Genomic DNA, 22458 nt, shown 5'->3' with positions numbered 1-22458 from the left:
CATACAATTCCCATTCATAAATATTTTCTATGAGTATTTTAGGAATTTGCACTTTTTATCTGGACCTCTGTCTGTAGTTGTAATAAAAATTTTTTTAGAAAAAAGTGCCATTTAAAATATTTTTTTGGGTAAGTCATTAATAACAGAAAATTGCACATAAGAGGCTGCTAGCAGGTATAGAAGTAAAAAAAAAGTGGCTGTTATGAAGTTTGGTTTTTGTGCAAATGTCAAGTAAAAACGTACTCTGTTGTTCTTTGCATATAATTAGGAATATGTCATTTAACATATTACAGCAAGAGCTGATGAAAGCTGAAGAGGAGAAAGAAAAGAAAGAAGATAACAAAGACGTTGAAAAAGACAGTCAGCTCAGAGATCGGGACCGCGACAAAAATCATGACCGTGACGAGGATCGTCATCGTAAACATGACCGCCACGACAAGGAACGCGACCGACGAAGGGAGAGGGAGTCAGAACACGAGGAAAAGAAGCCAAAACTGACCCTGAAGGGTATTATAAAAGTTATTGTTTTCTACTTGTCTGCTCCTTTTAAATCATGTAGAGCATACAAAATTTACTTGTATTTTTAAGAAACCTTTACTTCTTAGAAAGAATTGTATTAGATTAACAATCATCATAGTATATTAAATTCCATGTTATAACAAATCAAGTGTATTGATTCTGCATGTTCACTTTTTTTTAAACATGCATGGTGCAACTTTTCAGAGAGGCTTCGAATAGAAATGGAACTGAAACTTGAGAAAGAGAGGCGAAAGAAAAAAGCGATAGAAGATCTAATGTCAAGGGAGCTGGAGCACACGGTCGGGAGCAGAAGAGGACACAAACGCCACAGTGAGGAGAGAGAAGGGTCCCGGGACCTCAAGCGGTATCGTCATGACGACAAGTACCCGCCTGGTAGAGACCGCGGATATGGAGAATTGCACAGAGATGACTATGATAGCTGGGTCCGTAGGGGCGACCGATATGCACCATATGATTATAGGTAGGCTTTCAACTTTGGGTTTCTGATTTGACTCACAAATCATCAATATTTTTATCAATAATACAGGGGTGGCGAAATCAAATGTCCGAGTTGCCCGAGTCGTACATTTGCTTGTCTGGGCAACTGATTTTTTTTCAATTAAGTTGTCCGTGGACAACAAGTTTGTTAAAAGTCGGGTCCAGGTATACAAAAAAATACATTGTATTAAAGCCGTAATTAAGTTTTACAAAACCGGATGTTGACATGTGATTACATTGTCAGTGCTATTTGCGGAGCAATCAAGCTAAAATACGGGCACTCTCCTGCGCAGTGATCTCTTTTATTCTATAAGAGACCAGGAGCATGCCGCATTTTAAACATTCGGCCCGACTGTTAGACAGTGTACAGACTGGTTTCTTTATTTTTACAATCAGACGGAAATAAAAAGTATCAAAGTAAGATAATCAAAACACGGTCTACCTTGTTATTTAAGACGACTAATGGTAAAAATGGAACATTTAGTTTTTTTAAATCTTCAACAACGGAGCAGAAACCCGAAGCTTTTTAGCAGTCCACCTCCCAAAAAAACTAAGAAAGATTATGATAAAAAATATGATCTAAGTATGCGCACCAGAACTTTTTAAGAAACTTGGCTCACAGATTTTCAATGGTTACCAGTTGATGATAATCAAATTGCTACCAGTAGCGGCACAGAGCCTCAGTCTGATGAGGTCGACATATTGGATTAGTTTAATTTGTTAAGATTACGATGTACTTATGTTCAACACATGTTTTAACACTAGCTTTTCAACATTAAAAGTTTTAGAAAGTCTTTATGTTGTTTATAATATACTGCTATAATGAATGTACTATTGAAATACAACTATAAACAAAACTAGCAAATCATACTCATTTTGGTATATTCCACATTGTTTTACATTAATCAATAAATGCGTTTATAATTTATATAAACATTAACGGACAAGTGTAGTTCAGCAACGGACAAGTTAAATTTCCTAAATGGTTGTCCGTGGACTAGTATAGTTTTTTGAGATTTCGCCACCCCTGTAATATATGAAGGATATTTGTTGGATTCGATGGAATTTCAATTTTATTGCTCAAGTGATCATATCAAATAATATTTTCACGAGTGGCACAGCCACGATTGAAAATATGTATTTTTTATGATCAAAGTGAATTAACATCTATATTTCATAGAATTCAACAAATTTTCTTTTTATTATCTTACATATTGTTTTTGCCCTGTCTATTGGTCTGTCTATTGGTCTGTTGATCTGTCTGTTTGCGCCAACTTTAACATTTTGCAATAACTTTTGCTATATTGAAGATAGCAACTTCATATTTGGCATGCATGTGTATCTCATAAAGCTGCACATTTTGAGTGGTGAAAGGTCAAGGTCATCCTTCAAGGTCAGAGGTCAAATATATGTGGCCAAAATCGCTCATTTTATGAATACTTTTGCAATATTGAAGATAGCAACTTGATATTTGGCATGCATGTGTATCTCATGGAGCTGCACATTTTGAGTGGTGAAAGGTCAAGGTCATCCTTCAAGGTCAGAAGTCAATTATATGTGGCCCAAATCGCTTATTTTATGAATACTTTTGCAATATTGAAGATAGCAACTTGATATTTGGCATGCATGTTCATCTCATGGAGCTGCACATTTTGAGTGGTGAAAGGTCAAGGTCAAGGTCATCCCTCAAGGTCAGAGGTCAAATATATGTGGCCCAAATCGCTTATTTTATGAATACTTTTGCAATATTGAAGATAGCAACTTGATATTTGGCATGCATGTGTATCTCATGGAGCTGCACATTTTGAGTGGTGAAAGGTCAAGGTCATCCTTCACAAGGTCAAGGTCATCCTACAATGTCAAACATCATATAGGGGGACATTGTGTTTCACAAACACATCTTGTTATTTTATGCTTTTTTCACCGTTTATTATGCTCCCCCAAAAAAAATTCGGGGTGAGCATATAGTCGCAGCTTTGTCTGTCCGTGCGTGTGCCCGTCCGTCTGTGCAAAATTTTTTTGTCCTGGCTATTTCTCAGCAATTAATGACCGGAATTCAATAAAACTTTATGGGAAGCTTCACTACCAAGTGGAGATGTGCATATTATCAGCCGGTTCTGGTTGGATGATTTTTCACAGAGTTATGGCCCTTAAAATTTCCATTAACTGTACATATAGTGCAATTCTTGTCCCCCCAACTACTAGACGTTTTCTTTTATCTGAATATATAGTGCAATATTGTGACAAAAAAAAATTTGGGGGAGCATCACTCGTCTCAGACAGTTTCTTGTTTACATTGTAAAAGAGTAAAACTGGATAATTTCGCTGGATTTTTGACGTCATTTAGTTGTAAAAATGACGTCATTATACAGTAAAACAGTGAAAAATATCAATTTTTTTCACTGTTATTTTTCACTGTTTAAAACAGTGAAATATCAGTTTTATATCTTTAATTTTTCTCTATAAACCACCGGAAAACATAAAATAAAATAAAACATGAGTGAAGCAAAAATGTTTATTTGGAAAGATATATGTTCCTGTTGTTTCTTGTCAATCCATTAACAATATATGTTTATATGTTTTTAGCTCACTTGAGCACAACATGCTAATGGTGAGCTTTTGCGATCGCCTTTTGTCAATCGTGAGTCGTCAACATTTTGCCTTGTGAACACTCTAGAGGCCACATTTATTTCTGATCTTCATGAAATTTGGTCAGAACATTTGTCCCATTGATACCTTGACTGAGTTCGAAACTGGGTCATGCTTGGTCAAAAACGAGGTCACTAGGTCAAAAAAAAAGAAAAACCTTGTGAACAATGTAGAAGTCACATTTGATGCCCAATTTTCATGTAACTTTGTCAAAATGTTTGTCTAAATGATATGTTGGTTGAGTTCAAAAATGGTTCCGGTCTGTTGAAAAACATGGTCGCCAGGGGGCGGGTATTTCTTATATGGCTATAGAAAACCTTGTGAACACTCTAGAAGTGACAATTTTTGCCCAATCATCATGAAACTTGGTCGAAACATTGGTTTTATTGATATCTCGGATGAGTTCGAAAATGGTCCAGATCGGGGAAAAAACATTGCCGCCAGGGGGCGGGGCAGTTTTCCTTATATGGCTATAGTAAAACCTTGTTAAAATTTGGTCAGAAGATTGGTCTGTATGATATCCTTCAAAAATGGTTATGTTTGCTTGAAAAACATGGCTGCCAAGGGGTGGGGCATTTTTCCTTATATGGCTATATATGGCTATAGTAAAACCTTGTGAACACTCTAGAGGCCACATTTATTGTCCAATCTTCATGCAATTAGGTCAGAAGATTGGTCTCAATTATATCTTAGATGAGTTCGAAAATGGTAACGTTTGCTTGAAAAACATGGCTGCCAAGGGGCGGGGCATTTTTTCTTATATGGCTATATATGGCTATAGTTAAATCTTGTTAACACTCTAGAGGCCACATTTATTGTTCGATCTTCATGAAACTTGGTCAGAAGATTCATCCCAATAATATCTTGGACAAGTTAAAAAATGATGCCGGTTGGTTGAAAAACATGGCCGCCAGGGGGCGGGGCATTTTTCCTTATATGGCTATAGTAAAACCTTGTTAACCTTCTAGTGGCCACATGTATTTTCCGAGCTTAATGAAACTTGGTCAGAAGATTTGTCCTAATGATTTCTTGGATGAGTTCGAAAATGGTTTCGGTTGCTTAAAAAACATGACCACCAGGGGGCTGGGCATTTTTCCTAAAATGGCTATATATCATGCTTTTGTAAAACCTTGTTAACACTCTAGAGGCCACATTTATTGTCCGATCATCATGAAACTTGGTCAGATGATTTGTCCCAATCATATCTTGGATGACTTCGAAAATGATTCCGGTTGGTGAAAAAACATGGCCGCCAAGGGGGCGTGGCATTTTTCCTTATATAGCTTTAGTTTAACCTTGTTAACACTCTAGAAGTCGTATTTATTGTACGATCATCATGAAACTATGTCAGAAGATTTGTCCCAATGATATTTTGACAAGTTTGAAAATGGTTCCAGTTGCTTGAAAAACATGGCCACCAGTGGGCGGGGCATTTTTCCTTATATGGACTTATGAATCTTCATGAAACTTTGTCAGTATATTTGTTTAAATGATATCGTGGATGTGTAAGAAAATGGTTCTGGTCTGTTGAAAAACGTTGCTGCCAGGGTGTTCACTAGTCATGAAAATTGGTAAGAACATTTTGTTCTAATGACATCTTGGGCTGCACAAAACAGGTGAGTTCCTTTGAATCTCAGGTGAGCGACTTTGGGCCTTTCAGGCCCTCTTGTTTACAAGATTAAAATATGTAATTACTTCTCTTCTAGATAAAAATAAACAACACAAATACTGAAGTCACATATGAGCTTTCATATTGGTACCTTATCCACGTCTATTTGTAGGTTTGAAGATGAGCCGCTGTACAAGCCCCCGCCTCCAACAGAGGAGATGTTGGCCTATAAGGAGGAGAAGAGGTCCCAAGTGGTGGACTATGGACATGGCAGGTCCAGGCAGTATGACTTGAATGGTATGTCACTTGCTCACTGTGCAAGGAGGAGTTACCATATGGATTACTGTAAATTTGCGACCATAAGTCGACCTAAAAACGCTCCCAAAATTGACTTTAAAAGTCAACTCGACTTATGGATGAGGTACTAAATAAAGAAAAAAAACAAACCTATTTCTGTGCCGTTTTTTTTTTTAAAGTAATAAATCTGCGAAGCGGAGGAATGATGACTGTTTACGGTAAGGCTGAATTGTCTTTTACTTAAATTTCCGGCGATTACAAAATACTCATTCTTACATTGGTTTTTAGTTCATTAATCTTCGTAATAAGTCCAAATAAAAACATGTAAAAATAACTTCAAAAATATTAAACATTTGTGACATACAGTAAAGTGGTGAAAATTATACATAGCAATTTGTCTATCAATACATCGTCTGTTGTCTGCTAAGAACAATAAAAAATCGACTACTGACACTCGTACCCATTTAAAGTTTTTCCGTGTAAATACAAACTGTCAACAGGTGCAGGTGTCTTTACCACCAATTATCGCTTCTCAGCCTTTTGACTAAGATCAAAGTGTAAAGTGGAGTGTTGGCATCCTTTCGATCGTTGGTTTTTATTGCGTCACGCCTAAAATAGTTATCAGTTAATGATATGCACAACGGTTCGGCTACAAACTACTTCTGACCAATCAAAAATAATTACTTGATTGTTGGATACGCCTTAAACCAATCGCTATTGTTCAACTTCACATGGTATATTTTTTGATTGGATGAAGGTGTGGTTTCGTTGATTTATTAACAACTGTCCCACAATTAATGCATAATTGTTTCGTAAATAAATAGATCTTATCTGAGTGAAGATTTCATTCATTGTTTGATTATAATAATATTATGCACTCATCCTGGATTATTAAAAAGTGTAATTGGACGTATTAAATACACAATTACTTTCGATTATCTGCTAAGTATTATTTGATAAGACGTTTTTCCAGAATGCAGAAAATATTCCTCGGGTATCTCGTGATTTACGAATATGTAACAGTAGAATAGCGAGCGATGCAAGTGTTGGTAAATTCACGTTTTTCACGCATAATGGCGAAAGCGTTGTTGATTATTTGAGAGGAAGTTACAATTATTTTGACCATATAATGAATTTCTGCGTTCAAGATTTTACCGAATATTCACATCAATAGCACTAACATTTGAATACAAAAATATCTGCTCATAATATAAACGCTGAAAGTTATTACGTTAAATGGGATAATAATTTTGATTTGTGAAATATATATTAAGTTCGAAATAATGAATGATATGTTATTATGATTTTGAACAATAAAATATATTTTTCGTGATAATAAATAATTGAAATGTTGTTTCGTTTTAAATATATTCTTATTATTAATATCCCAAAAATTGTTATCTGCCGGTACAAAAGCCCTCAGAACCATGACTAAAACGTCACTTGAACATGTCCGAGATATTGAGGAAATTTACCCCGACAGAGTCAAGGCAAAAAACCATGTTTTTCTAGCCACATTATACCCCTCTACTTATGGATGAGGTAGACTTATGGTCGCAAATGTACGGTAAGTGTCGGTCTCTCAGATGTTTTCTGTGCATCATTTTATTTTTAGCATGTCTATTCACTAAATAGTCCATGCTTTGTACTTGAAAATTATGAGTTAAGTTTCGTTAAAAACAACATTTGTCTATTTCTACTACAAATATTGAAATTGAAACTACATTTTTCTATTTCTACTACAAATATTGAAATAAGACGGTGACATGTGTTCAGGGTCTCTATAAACAGTTACTGACCAAGACCTATAACTTTGACTAGCCTTTAAGTATGAATGTGCCCCCCTTTTGTTACTTTGTCAGGTTATGGTTGGCATGAAAATTTAAACTCGTGATATAGTTTACATGCACTAAGTACATATCTCTGTTACTACTACAGATATAGTTTACATGCACTAAGTACATACATGTATCTCTGTTACTACTACAGATATAGTTTACATGCACTAAGTACATATCTCTGTTACTACTACAGATATAGTTTACATGCACTAATTACATATCTCTGTTACTACTACAGATATAGTTTACATGCACTAAGTACATATCTCTGTTACTACTACAGATATAGTTTACATGCACTAAGTACATATCTCTGTTACTACTACAGATATAGTTTACATGCACTAAGTACATATCTCTGTTACTACTACAGATATAGTTTACATGCACTAAGTACATATCTCTGTTACTACTACAGATATAGTTTACATGCACTAAGTACATATCTCTGTTACTACTACAGATATAGTTTACATGCACTAAGTACATATCTCTGTTACTACTACAGATATAGTTTACATGCACTAAGTACATGTCTCTGTTACTACTACAGATATAGTTTACATGCACTAAGTACATATCTCTGTTACTACTACAGATATAGTTTACATGCACTAAGTACATGTCTCTGTTACTACTACAGATATAGTTTACATGCACTAAGTACATATCTCTGTTACTACTACAGATATAGTTTACATGCACTAAGTACATATCTCTGTTACTTCTACAGATATAGTTTACATGCACTAAGTACATGTCTCTGTTACTACTACAGATATAGTTTACATGCACTAAGTACATATCTCTGTTACTACTACAGATATAGTTTACATGCACTAAGTACATATCTCTGTTACTACTACAGATATAGTTTACATGCACTAAGTACATATCTCTGTTACTTCTACAGATATAGTTTACATGCACTAAGTACATGTCTCTGTTACTACTACAGATATAGTTTACATGCACTAAGTACATATCTCTGTTACTACTACAGCTATTCAATGGAAACTTAACACATGACTTTGGGATCATCATGCAAGGTGATGACCAAGTACCATAATTGACCTGCAATTTAGCAGAACTATGCCCCTTATTGTACGTATGTCAGTGTGTTCAAGTTAAAATTCCAAGTTTTTTTTCACTGTTATAAAAAGAGTTTCCCCTATAAATAACTTAATTTCGAAATTATGTACTGGTATTGTGTGATGATTTTGTTTTTATGTAACATACATGCAGATCTAGACTTGTATTGTTATTTGGGACCAGTTGGTTCAAGGTCATAGTCACTGAAAATATATGAGTCGTGTTCTGAGAAAACTTGGCTTAATGCATGTGCGTAAAGTGTTGTCCCAAAGTGTTGTCTGCACAGGCTAATCAGGGACGACACTTTCCGCTTTTATGGTATTTTTCGTTAAAAGGAAGTCTCTTCTACACGAAAATCCAGTTAAAGCAGAAAGTGTCGTCCCTGATTAGCCTGTGCGAACTGCACAGGCTAATCTGGAACGGCACTTTATGCACATGCATTAAGCACAGTTTTCTCAGAACACAACTCATATAAATTGCTTCTGCTTAATTACTTAATTTTGGGAGTAGGTATTGTACTTTAATTGTGTGTTTAGTTAGGTTGTATTCACAATTTGCTTAAATAATAGATTACATTTCACTTAATTAATCAATAAAAAGTTTAAAATGTAGTCTTTTGGTAAGGTCAAATTTCTTATTTTAATTTATAAACTTTCAGCTTTAAGTTTACATATACTATATGACTGCTACAGATATTCAATTTAAATATGTCTTTGTGGTCATTTAATCAGATGACTGAAAGAAAACATACATTATACTATCAAAGCTGGACATTTCTTGTTTCTATATGATAATACTTGTATCAACTTTTAATATAATAATGTGTTTCTCTTTGGTAAAAATAATGTATTTGAAACATCATCCGTTACTGAAGAAAACAAATTTGAGATTGTCAACCATATCTTTAAATGAATTTTTAAAATGATGTGAAAGTTTATTTTTTTCCTTGAGATCATGTGTTACCATGCTGATTTACGGTGATGCCAAATATCCAATCCTGTTGCTTGTTTTCAGGGGACTCTGACCCTGATGTTCCTAGGTCGGCTGATGCCCGGGAAATTGAGGTGAAAAAGGTAGGTCATGATTTCAATTAAAATTAGTTTGACATTTTACTTTAAATTAAGTAATGTGCATAATAGCTGAATCCACACATTGCCAATACATAATGTTTTATCTTTAAAAAAAAGCATAAAAAATGAATATAATATGAATTAAATTGACTAATATTGACTGAAGAAAACACCTTATATGCACTTTTTTTATTAGATTCATTGCAAACCAAGTACCCTGTTTTAATACAGCATCATGCCCCTTTGGCCTTCTAGATTAAACACTACTATGGGTAACTGTATGCATGACTTATATTGCTATGGGGGTCAGACAGAGAATTGCTTTTTGATTCATCGTTTGTTCTTATAAATCATAAGAGCCCCTAGACACTGACTCACGTTGCCTTCCATTGTCCCAGTTGAGGGTCCTGATAAGAGCTCCTAGACACTGACTCACGTTGCCTTCCATTGTCCCAGTTGGAGGCCCTGATAAGAGCCTTTAGACACTGACTCACGTTGCTATCCATTGTCCCAGTTGGAGGCCCTGATAAGAGCCCCTAGACACTGACTCACGTTGCTATCCATTGTCCCAGTTGGAGGCCCTGATAATAGCCCCTAGACACTGACTCACGTTGCCTTCCATTGTCCCAGTTGGAGGCCCTGATAAGAGCCCCTAGACACTGACTCACATTGCCTTCCAATGTCCCAGTTGGAGGCCCTGATAAGAGCCCCTAGACACTGACTCACGTTGCTATCCATTGTCCCAGTTGGAGGCCCTGCAGTTGGCTGAGCTGGCACTGAGCAAGCTGGAGTTCCTGGAAGTCACCAAGAAGGGCCTCTCCAAGCTGCAGATCCTTCTCATTGAACTCGAGGTAAGGGTCTTATTCCTAGTCATGTTTACAATATATTGAACCTGGCAATGATTTCCTGTATTATAGACGCAGCATATTTAATCTTGACTTAAGACTGCAAGCGATTCATGGCAGTTTAGAATTAACCATTGCTAATAATTCACGGATACTGTGAATATATCCAAATTAGTCTTAAAAAATCTGGACTATAAGTTGCAACGGTACATAAGACCATTTTCCTGCTTTCCATTATTGTTTATATTTTATTATTGTACAAGTCTAATCAGGATAATACTTACAATAGCTATCATGAAATTATCCCACCATGTGAAATGTGTGAAAAGTTCATTAATCTCTTAAAGTTATATGTTAAGATCAAATTTGTGAGTTCAAAGTAATAGCTCCTAAATATTTGTTGACATTTGTCATGCTACATTTTGAACATCATGGGTCCCATTTCAGGAATATGTGTGTTAATTATTGTAAGATTTAAAAAATAACAAAGGCACCCACTACTGGTTCCACCAATAAAATGGAGACGCACACATGTCTCAATTAGCCTAAGTCTTTAAACCTCTTTAAACAAATTATAAGAAATTGTAAATTCACAATTGGTAATAATTTACCCTAAACAGTGTTGTGCTCTAAGTAAAAATCAATTGTTTAACCCTCTCAGTGCTGGAACTGAATTTTGAAGGCCTTTGCTAACAGTTTGGATCCAGATGAGATGCCACAGAACGTGGCGTCTTATCAGGATCCAAACTGTTTGCTATTCTGATAGTATTCTTTGAAAAAAATCGAAGAAAATGCTTATTTTAGAAATTCAGCAGACAACAATTAAGCAGACGACAAATTTCCCAGCATGCAAAGGGTTAAAATAATGCTTATACTGTCCAATGTAGACACGTCACGCGGACTGGCAGGCAGGTGGGCTGACAACAAACCACTTCTTGGGGAAGCTGCGAGAGGCGAACTGGCAGCTGGAGCAGTACGAGGGCAGCGCTGCGCCGGCCGGCTGGAAGTGCTCCTGGGACAGGTACCCGCACTTATACTTGACATCTTGTACAACACGACCTAACATGGATCAGCAACAGGCGCCATTTCCTTGGGGGTTCATACTTTGGCTAGTTTTTTACCAACTTTTTAAATCAGACAACCAGAAAAAAACATTGTCAGAGGCATTTCTTATACACACTGGGGAAAGGCTGAAGAATATGATCTTTCTGAGTTTGATGAAAAGCGTCTGAACGCAATGGAGATAAATTGACTGTGTGGAAAGTGCTTTGAGGTTTGAAGATGAGAAGTCATGAGACCTAAAGCTGGCTGATCCATGTTGTGTAATAACGGAGAGGACTTGATTGGACGGACTTTGACCTGGACATAGTCAGACCATATGTTGAGACCATTGTGGCCTGAACAGATTGTGTGTGGTTCTGTTGTACAAACAAACCAATGATGACTTTGATCTCCAGACCAGTGAATCAAAGTTCCGAGAGATTTTTGTCCTGAGTAGCTACAAGGTGATGCAGTCAACTTGAAGGGACAACATCACTGTATGCGTAAGTCAAAATTAGCTGTCATATTTTGTAAATATGTTGATAAAATCATGTTTATTACTGATGGATATACTGTATATGTTGATATTCTTGAACAACTGTTGTTCTTAAAACTGTTGCTGAAATTTTTAAAGTTATAATATAAAGCAAGTAACATACTATACCTTATCATCATTAAATTCGTTTAATTGTGTTACTGTAATAATAGTTTTTAGCTCAACTGAGAACAATCATATTTGTATTATTTGTGCACTTTTAGTCTTTGCTACTCTATAGGCATAAATTTTAGCTCGCCATGCAGAATATGCTCAGGGTGAGCTTATAGAATCTCCTTTTTTCCGTCTTTCGTCATCAATTGTCCATCACCTGTTGTCAGTAAACTTTTCCTTCAAACAAGATTTGCTTCTTAGCTGAATTTGTGACCTTTTTTCAAAGATGTTCAATTGTTCTTGTCCTCTGCATATGTAGATCATGAGAGCTATTCTTACATTTTGAATATTAAAACTTGAATTGTCTTTTCTGAAACGGCAGTGTTAAGGGGTTTAATGTTCTTGTGTAACATTGTTAAGTGATCCTGTACTTTGTAGGCTCAAATCATGCCCCGGGGGTAAAAATTGGCCATGCCCTGGGGTCACATGATATATATAGACTTATTTAGTAGCCATCTCTAAACAGTCTCAGAAACTGAACTTCATGTCTGTAAATTTAATTAAAGCGACTGTCAACCACAAACGACGAAAAAAGAAAAGTTCTGAAATACCGTTTTTTTTTACAATTATTAGTTTATATTGATTAAAATATCATGACTGATATGTATGTATTTATGTATCTACATATTTCAGTTTGGCATTTTCCGGAATAAGAAATGCATGTGGACCTTTTGATATTGCTTTACAGGTTCTTCAGAAATGTTTGGGTGTCGTTGTTATGTAGTGTCAAGTAAAATGATTGAGGGTTATTACTTTTCAATACATGGCATATGTTTTGATGTGCATTAATAATTTAGCTTACAACATATCAAAAAGTAAAATCACTATTTATTCTGTAATGTTTACAGTTACATTCTTTGTAAATGTACACATCTTTTGCTGACTATCCATCTATTCTTAAAACTGATTTTCCTTAACAATAATGTTACTGGTTCTTGGGATACCACTGGTCGATACAGTCAAAACAACAGCATGCCTTTATATCACAATCAGACACTGAATATAGAGAAATCAAATTGATCCATGTTATATGAAAATTAGTTCTATGCCAGTGTAGCTCCATCAAAGCCTTTGCACCTGCACGTGCTAGTCAGGAGCTACCTTGTCCGCTAACAAGACAATCAACCCTTGGAAGACTAAACAGCAGACATTGTAGCACCTGGCTGAGCAATCATAGGGCTCTATTGCTATTAAACATATGAGTCCTGTTCTGAGAAAACTGGGCATAATGCTTGTGCGTAAAGTGTCATCCCAGATTAGCCTGTGCAGTCTGCACAGGCTAATCAGGGACGACACTTTCCACTTTAATGGTATTTTTTGTTTACATAAAGTCTCTTCTTAGCAAAAATCTATTTTAGGTGGAAAGTGTCGTCCCTGATTAACCTGTGCCGACTGCACAGGCTAATCTGGGACAACACTTTAGTCACAAGCATTAATACCAGTTTCCTCAGAACACAACTCAAATATACCGTCAGAAAGATTTCCTTAACACTCACACTCTACACCATACAGACCATACAAATATCACGTTTGTATACTACTCGTAATTAAATTAATGTTAAATAATAACGGTAATCAAATAAATGAGACTACTCAACTCAAATTAACATGCAATATGTCTGCTTGATATACATAAAAGAAAAACAAAATGTATTGATATACTTGCACACACTGAAAAGATGTGGCATGGAAAATTTGTCAAATTACTTCAAACCCCATCCCCAGCCATTGATATGTGGTCTGTGTCCCTATTTAATCTCTGTGCTTTCTACTCTGATGGCGACTGTTTGGCCACTCAGGGATTACAGGCGCTACTTTTACACACACAAGCGTACTGGCAAGACTCAGTGGGACTACCCGGACGCTGATGACATGAAAGCTGAGGACGAGAAAGCAAGCAAGGCAACCATACACAAGACAGGTACTGCTATGTACAGGTACTGCTATGTACTGGTACCGCTATGTACAGGTACTGCCATGTACAGGTACTGCTATGTACAGGTACTGCCATGTACAGGTACTGCCATGAACAGGTACCGCTATGTACAGGTACTGCCATGTACAGGTACCGCTATGTACAGGTACTGCCATGTACAGGTACTACTATGTACAGGTACTGCTATGTACTGTTGCAATTGATTTCAAGGGTTTTCCAGCCCATAGTACCTGATAAATATATTTGAAAGATAGTTATACTAGGGTGGTGTTTGGAGAAATTACTATTGATGTCAAGAAAATACTTTTTCTCGGAATAACCATAAGTGCCAAAGCCAGCCAAATTTTGTTTATGCATAGTAGAACTGTCCTAATGCTAGCAGAAACGAACAATGTTGAGTAGAGTTTATTGTATTTTAAAGTAAGATACAATTGGAAATGATACCAAAATCTGTGGATGTATAATGTACTGTATCCTGTGTTGCTGTCAGATGCTCGTCCAGTGCCCAGTGTGAGCTCTGTGTTCACCACCAGAGAGGAGCTGATCTCAAGTGTGACTGCCCCACCCCCTCCCCCACCAACGGAGGAGCATCCCACAGTGAGGTCCCTACAGCTCATGTACGCCAGCGAGAGTGAGGAGGAGGAGGAGGCAGACACTGTTCCTACGCCTGTCCATGCCAGGCCTGACAGGTAGGCGTACAAGATATTTGTGGAGATTGCCAGAGAGTTGGTTAGTATTTGTTAAGTTACTTTCCAAAAAGCTGGCATGCAACCACAATGGGCAATATCTATTGAAGTCTTTTTGGCGGTGGCTTTGCATGCATTAAATGTAAGTTTCATTCACTTTTATCTAGCTTTTCAATCTAAGCTTCAATATTTGTCGTCATAATGAAGTGTACATGTTAACTCTTTCAGTGCTGGAACCGAATATTGAAGGCCTTTGCAAACAGTTTGGATTCAGATAAGACGCCACAGAATGTGGCGTCTCATCAGGATCCAAACTGTTTGCTATTCTGATAGTATTCTTTAAAAAAAAAAGGGAAGAAAATGCTAATTTTAGAAATTCAGCAGATGACCTTTTAGCAGACGACAAATTTCCCAGCATGCAAAGGGTTAAAGACACATTCTGAGTTATTTGCCCTTGATCATAGCTTACACAGGGGCTTTAAGGTGGTATAATTAGTAGGGTAGTTGCAATAATCCAACTCCCAGCTATTGACCCTCCGGGTCTGGGAGTTGCAACTGGTTTCGCAATTTACCATAGCAAAATCCCCGCCGGGATTTCAGGCGGAGATTTATTGGTAAAATTAGCAACATAAACTATTTTCTGGCATGAATTAACACAAATAGATCGTCAATATATCTATAATGAGCAAATTAAGATAACTTACATGATGTGGTGTGCTCGCAGAAGAAAGATTTTAATCAAAGTTTCAAACACGTCAAGCGTAAATGTAAATGTCAACTTGTTTGCATATCGAACAGTTTTTATTAACCAAAAGAAAAATTAAAGGAACGCATGCGGTGTGTTTACAACATGTGCTAATAAACGGTTTACCTATGCTTTTCTCCGAACATACAATTTATGTTTTTAAGAAAGGTTATTTTTAAATATTAAATATTTGTTTTAAATGGACAGAAATTTTATATATAATTTGTTCACATTTTAATTAATACTTATGTTAATTGTATATGAATAGCGCTCAGACAACAGACATTAGGAAGAAACAAAAGGAACTATGACCCTTAGATCTGCCGTAATAGAATTATAACACAACAGCATCTACAGCAGCAACATTTATTAGCTCTAAAGCATACAATTGCTTTTAGCCTTAAACAAAATAGAAAATAACAAAAGTGTAGTGCATGGATTATAAGAATTATGAAAACTAGGAATTGATAGAAGTTACAAAAAGTAATCACTGATAAGTAACATAAGTTGTATGACTTTCAATTGATAATGACTTATTCATCAGATGCTTTAATAAGGTAAGACATAAATTAAAAATTCACTTCTTAGTTACATAAAACTTATCACTTTAATATTGATATTGAGTGTAATTCATTGACTTCTGAGATAGACATTATTATACATTATAACAATAAGTAAAACACTGGAGCATGATTTAAGAACAATGATTTATATAAAACAACCCATTCAAAGTGTAACTTGTATTCATACATATATTCGAAAACCCAATATACATATGTATAGATACATATAATCAGGGATTTCCCCAGTCGATTTTAGCCACGCGGACTAAAATGCGTGCGCTTGAAATTTTCACAAGAGCTTGCAAGCTTTAATCCGAATGCTGTCTACATTCGGCCAACGTTCAATCAAAACATGCACGCTCTTATCAGCGGTGTGTGCATAAGGGGCATAGGTAACACGTTTGAACGATTTACGGGTCGTTAATGGGGATCGATTATGGTCGTAATATCATAATAATGGTCGATAATGATCTATTATTACCGGTACATGTGGAGGTAGAGCAATTAAAGATATGCTCAAATTGTTTGTTTGTTTTATTTTAATTAGTTTAAACCTATTTATTTTAGCTCGATTGCATCGAAAGCCGTATGCTTTTATAAACGCTCTCGAATCTGTTTCCTGGGACTAGAACCAGTACTTGGTGTCTTTTGGGGGAGATCGAAGGAACGCTCACAGTGAGGTTTTAACCCGTGACTTCTCGATCGCTAGGCGGACACCATATCCACTACGCCACGGCGATCTTTTAAATATTTTAATTGTTAACGACTATTGCAGAAAATAAAGAAGTATAAAGAACTTGCTTCAAAAATAAACCGTAACTGATGTGTGTTGCGGTTGTGCGAAATTTAAGTTATGAATACAATTAATTGGAATCAAACGTCTTATTTCATTGCTCCCGACCATTTAAAATGTGTTCACACTATTTTCTTAACGGCGACTATAACTTCACAGTACCAACATTTAATATATTCATATACAATATATACATATATATAGTTTCTTTCATATTTACAGAATTCGCTATTCACCTAAAACACATTTTTCTTTAGTCTCTGTGCATGACAGAATACAATCTAATAAACGACAAGAAATTGGAAGCAAGATGTTCCATTGGTCACAGAATGTTTTTCAATCAATTTTTTGCTTTCTGTTTATTTTGGTTGTTATTTAATTTTATAATATATGACTTGACTGAAATGAACTGAGGACAAATACATAAATATTATGAAATTTTGTGTTTTAGTAGCTCCAAAGTAGTGTGGATTTTGATTTATAACATTTAGAAAGTATATAAAGAAATCGACACCAACCGCCTGCCGCTGTGCCTGACCAAATTTCTTGGGAAATGCCAGTACATATATATTCTTCGCTTGTTATTCTTGTCTGTGTATCATTACATTCTCATCAGTGACAATTATCAAATGAAAAATCTCTCCAAAACACCTATCACACCAACACATCCGCATTTTGCACAGCACCTCGAACAACACTGACAAAGATCACACTCACATACAGAACAATTCTTTAAAACGCAACCTTCCCTAACGCATAAATCACTTTCACCCATCTCTTTAGTTAACAAAGTCTTTAATACTGACAGCCTCAAGCACTCAACACTCTTAAACGTCTCTCTCAGTCCACTGTCTCCCACTAACGAACGACCGTAGGGATAGACAACTGCAAGGGACGGTTTCCCATTCCGGCCTGCCCTCCCCACCTCCTGCCAGTATGACAAAGGATTTCTTGGTGCACCCAAGTGGACGACTAGACGAACATCCGCAATGTCAATCTGTAAATGACCAGATGTTAGATTTGTATTTTCAACACGGAACATAATGCTAACGTTATCGACACATAATAAGTTCACCAATGCATACATACGCATAGCCCTGTACGCCATGAATTAATCGCTCTGTACTCAATCAATTTATCAATAACTTTATAATTAATTCGATAAATGAAGAGACTTCGATTATCAACAAGGTTCATGTATTCAATGTACCACATCTCCATGCCGTAATATCAAGATCAAACAAACACGTTTCGTCAATCTATTTACAGAAAGCTCGAGTAGTTGGTCACATTATTAATTGTCCAGTAACTTACCCCCAATCCAAAGGCCACAGTCGCCACCACGATCTTCACACTTCCGTCCCCGGAAAACTCGTTCAGGATTCGATTCTTTGATAAGTCGGTGGTCGAAGCATGGAACATCTATTTCAATTTGTATTTCAATACATGCATATACCAAAACACTCATATGGTAAACAAATTAACACATGCATTACCGCCTTTCAACTTTATGTACGTCTTCAATGCGGACTCGAAATATAAAATGATTTAATTAAACAATAGTAAATTATGCTCGATTGGTTATTGTCGGCTCAGATACTACTTCAAGTACCCGGTGTAATTAAAAAATATACTGCAAAGTATGTGGGGTACAGAAAATATATACCGGTTTTAAAAAGTATTCCGGAGAATGACCGGGTGCGTATTTTCCGTATCCGGGGTACATTGTAGAATACTTCTGAGTACTCGGGGTACTTTTAAGTAGTACCTGAGCCGACAATGACCAATTGAGCGTAAATTATGTGTGGTGTCCCTCGATCTTGGTTAGGCTTTCGCTTTCAATAAGCACGATCACACACAGGGAAATATATGTAAATTTATCAGCTGTATGTGTGTATATGGTACCCCAGGTACTTTAAAGTTTACTACACTGTTCCCGGTGTACGGAAAATATACTAAAAGAACACCGTCGTATTGCCGGGTGCCTTTAAACGTATTATTCGTACCCGGGGAACATTTAGTTTACCTAAGGGTACACGGGGTACTTTAAAGTAGTTCCTGAGCCGACAGTGACCAATTGATTATGTGTGGTGTCCCTCGATTGTGCTTAGCTTTTCGCTTTCTGTAAATCTTTTAGCTGTATGTGTTTATATTTCATTATAACAATGCATATTCATTTCTTTGTTCTTTCTTGTTTTGTTTGTTTAGTTTATTTTATGGTGTTTCTTTTTTCCATTTCTTTATACTTTGTGTGTGTGTGTGTGTATGTCTGCAATATTTTCTATGTATACATGTATATTAAATAATCTAGCGTAATAGCCGAAAACAAATGTGGAATATGTTCAATAACTATTTTAATTGGTGCAGAAAGTGTTTCATAGCATTTCAACCCTCATTCACTTAGTAAAATAGTAAAAGTTACACCAACACCACATAGTATCTTTATTTTAATAACAACTTGTTTACAATGCAAACATACGCCCGATATTATTCAACTTACTAACGGAACATGCCACTTATCCGATCGCAGCGAAATTACAGTCATAAGAACTACAATGTTATACACAATACAATTTCAACTGCTACCATAAGACCAGATCGTCAGATACCACTGTGAAAACAATTTGTGCAGTGTAACCCTTTCTTTCCCTTTGCTCTAATCGACAATAACAACTTCCGCCATAAACGATTTGATATCAATTTTATGTTTTGAGCATTTCTCAACAAAGTAGACGCAAATTGATGTCGATTGTTACAGGTATTGTGTTTGTAACAATGTATTAGGTTGATTTATCTCGATTTTATGGACATATGTGTGACATTATTTTTTTACATTGATTTTTATTTTACAAAGAAGAACTATGAGCTGTACGTATGTACTCATAAAAGCTCAGAGCATTCAAGAAGAACTAATTAGTAGGGATGGCAAAATTATTCGAATATTCGATTGAATGGTCAGCATTCGAATAATAAAAATGATATTCGCATATTCGCATTTTTATACAACTGTAATTTCACCAATATTTAATGACCTGCGATCCGCTTACTAAAAGCAACCGAAATCATCTGGGAGTAACATGTTTGACGTGACGTTCTTCGTGTCAAACTGATAACCCGGCCCGTATCAGTGTTGATTGCGCAATGCAATATACACGCTCTAAGAAAGGCCCCGACTGCTTTCGCCAATGGGGTGCCAATTAACGGTTTCAATTGACTGGCGAATAATAATTAAGTTTTGTGATCACAGTATGTACAGCCATTAAAATGTGTGAATAACTCAAATCGCGCAATGCAATATACTTAATATAAGAAAGGGCCCGAACTGTTGTTTGTCAATTAGGTACCAATTAAGGGCTTCAATTTACTTGCGAATAATAATTTAGTTTTTGTGATCACAGTTTGGACAGACATTTAAATATGTGAATTACTCAAAAGGAACAGATGATATAAACTAAACAATCATCAAGGAATCATAATTCAAATCTGAAAATGCCACCAGCCCCTTCTGCAGTATGGAATACTATACACGGTCTGAGGATAAGAAGACCGCAACGTGTAATGTGTGTAAACTTAGTTTTACATAGGCGCGGTCTGCTACAAATCTGTGGAATCAATAAAAAATAAAATTCTATGACACAATGTTTTTCATTCTATTTGTGCCCGATCACAGTATCGGTCATAGTATTAGTCGACAGCGTACATTTTTTTTTTAGATAGCAACGTTAATAAACAGCCTCGTATATAGTAAACGGATATAACTTACAAACCAATGGAAATTAACACATAACATGGTAAAATCAATCCAGCCGTTTTATGCGAATATTCGATTGAATGAATTTGCCAACATTCGAATACCGATATTGGTATTCGATGCCATCCCTAATAATTAGTCTTCTTTGTGAAAAAGCTTTTGCTTTCATAGGGTCAGCTAAGAGTTTTATTAGTAAAAGAAATGTGTGGATGCAATTTTCATGAACAGTTTATGAGATACTTTCTTGTGAAACTTTATTGACATCTGAATGAGTTGTTTTAATATTGGATTTTTTTTATGTATGGTTTGTTCCGTAGTTTTCAAATAAATTTTCTGTAAATTTACAGTAAATAATTATATTAAAAAAACACTAGTATTACTGCATTTAACACATTGAATACATAATCACTCACTATTACCAAGGATGGTCCCAGAGTCTCACACCCAGGTGAGCATTCTGCATGGAGAGTTACCTCCCCTACCGCCCGGGGACCATCCCAGTGATCGCAGCAAACGGGAGAAGAAGAAAAAAAAGAAGAAAGAAAAATCAAAGAAAAGGGATAAACATGAGTCAGGTATGAATAAACGTCCTGCTTCAAACTGGGATGAATATATCTCATTGTGAGTGATCTTTGATACACGGTTCAAATGTTTTTAACAAGGGATGGAAACAAATCTTGAAACAATATTAGAATATTCCTTTTTCCTTATTCAATTAGTTTTTTAAATTTTATTTATACATGTACCCACTTCATTTCAAATGCATGAGCTTTCAAATGTCTGGAAATTGTTATGTTCTTGGCCATAACCAATACCACCATCAAATGTTTCTTTATACATCAGTGAAAAGTAGGATAAAGAAATTATTATTTTAATGTAAGTAGAACATATATATAGTGAATTGAGATGAACGCCCTAGAGCTGAAACAAATAGATACTTTTTCAAATTTGATTGGTTGAAATTTGAGTCACTTAAATCTGATATAAGGATTGGATAATTAACAGCATTTGCTGTTTGTAGTTTTAAAAATGTCAGTGTGACATGTGACACAAGTAGTTCCTGTTCTCTTAACTGTGAATCACTCACATTTGTATTAGCTTGGATATAAACTCTTTTACAAACTGACAGTCAATGTGTGTATTTCGAAGTTTATGAGGTCCTTTCCAAGCCAAAGGCTAAATTATGAGTGGACCCGGCGTGTACCCCAACACTTCTATTAACTAATAAGCTTACTAGACTTGCAAAGTTTAGATGAATTGTTTAATATAGCTGCAGTTTCCAGCAATTTTGTTGTTACTGAAAGATTTTTCAATTTGGTGTGGTCTTGTAATGTGGGGGTAATGCTGGAGTAACCGGAGGAAACCACCAACCAGATGCATACATGTATGCCAGTTATCAAACAATCATTGCATTATCATTTAGTAATATCATAATTGATTATCACAGACAAGCAAGTTTTGTATAATTAGAGTTAATTTTCACTCATTTTTTAAAAGATATTACAATTTGGGGGAAAAAAGCATTTCTTATCTTTTACATCAATATGTGTTTGAGAGCTAACAAGGTGTGACAGATCATAAAATACTTCTACTTCAAGATGTTAAAGAATACCCTTATTGCCTTATTTCAGAGGGCCTAGTTCAGGGCCCTGTGGTTGGACCGCTGGGTTCCATGACCTCTGTGGGACCATCCTTGCCACCTGGCCAGCCACCACCCCCTGGAGTAGAACCCAGCACATTCTTGGACAGCTCTGTATCTCTGCATCAGGTGGTTATTTAAAACATGTATCTGAGCAAGTACTACCTGCCAGGGA

At 36.0% G+C, this 22458-nt stretch overlaps 1 protein-coding gene across 4 annotated transcripts in view; it reads left to right on the top strand.

The window, feature by feature from the left end:
• The window catches only part of LOC127869606 (formin-binding protein 4-like), a 61332-nt gene that overhangs the window by 27493 nt on the left and 11381 nt on the right, over positions 1–22458 (top strand). For all 4 annotated transcript variants that reach the window (XM_052412285.1, XM_052412271.1, XM_052412264.1 and 1 more), the window contains exons 9-18: positions 294–507; positions 724–1000; positions 5448–5572; positions 9520–9578; positions 10322–10426; positions 11308–11441; positions 13970–14091; positions 14597–14795; positions 21068–21219; positions 22276–22412. In XM_052412285.1, coding sequence (XP_052268245.1) covers positions 294–507; positions 724–1000; positions 5448–5572; positions 9520–9578; positions 10322–10426; positions 11308–11441; positions 13970–14091; positions 14597–14795; positions 21068–21219; positions 22276–22412 — 1524 coding nt within the window. The remainder of the gene's footprint in view (positions 1–293; positions 508–723; positions 1001–5447; positions 5573–9519; positions 9579–10321; positions 10427–11307; positions 11442–13969; positions 14092–14596; positions 14796–21067; positions 21220–22275; positions 22413–22458) is intronic.

The sequence above is a fragment of the Dreissena polymorpha genome, chromosome 1 (genome assembly GCF_020536995.1).
Source record: "Dreissena polymorpha isolate Duluth1 chromosome 1, UMN_Dpol_1.0, whole genome shotgun sequence".
NCBI classification, from domain to species: domain Eukaryota; kingdom Metazoa; phylum Mollusca; class Bivalvia; order Myida; family Dreissenidae; genus Dreissena; species Dreissena polymorpha.
Note: the sequence above shows the minus strand (reverse complement) of the source record. Positions and strands in the feature narration are given on the sequence as shown.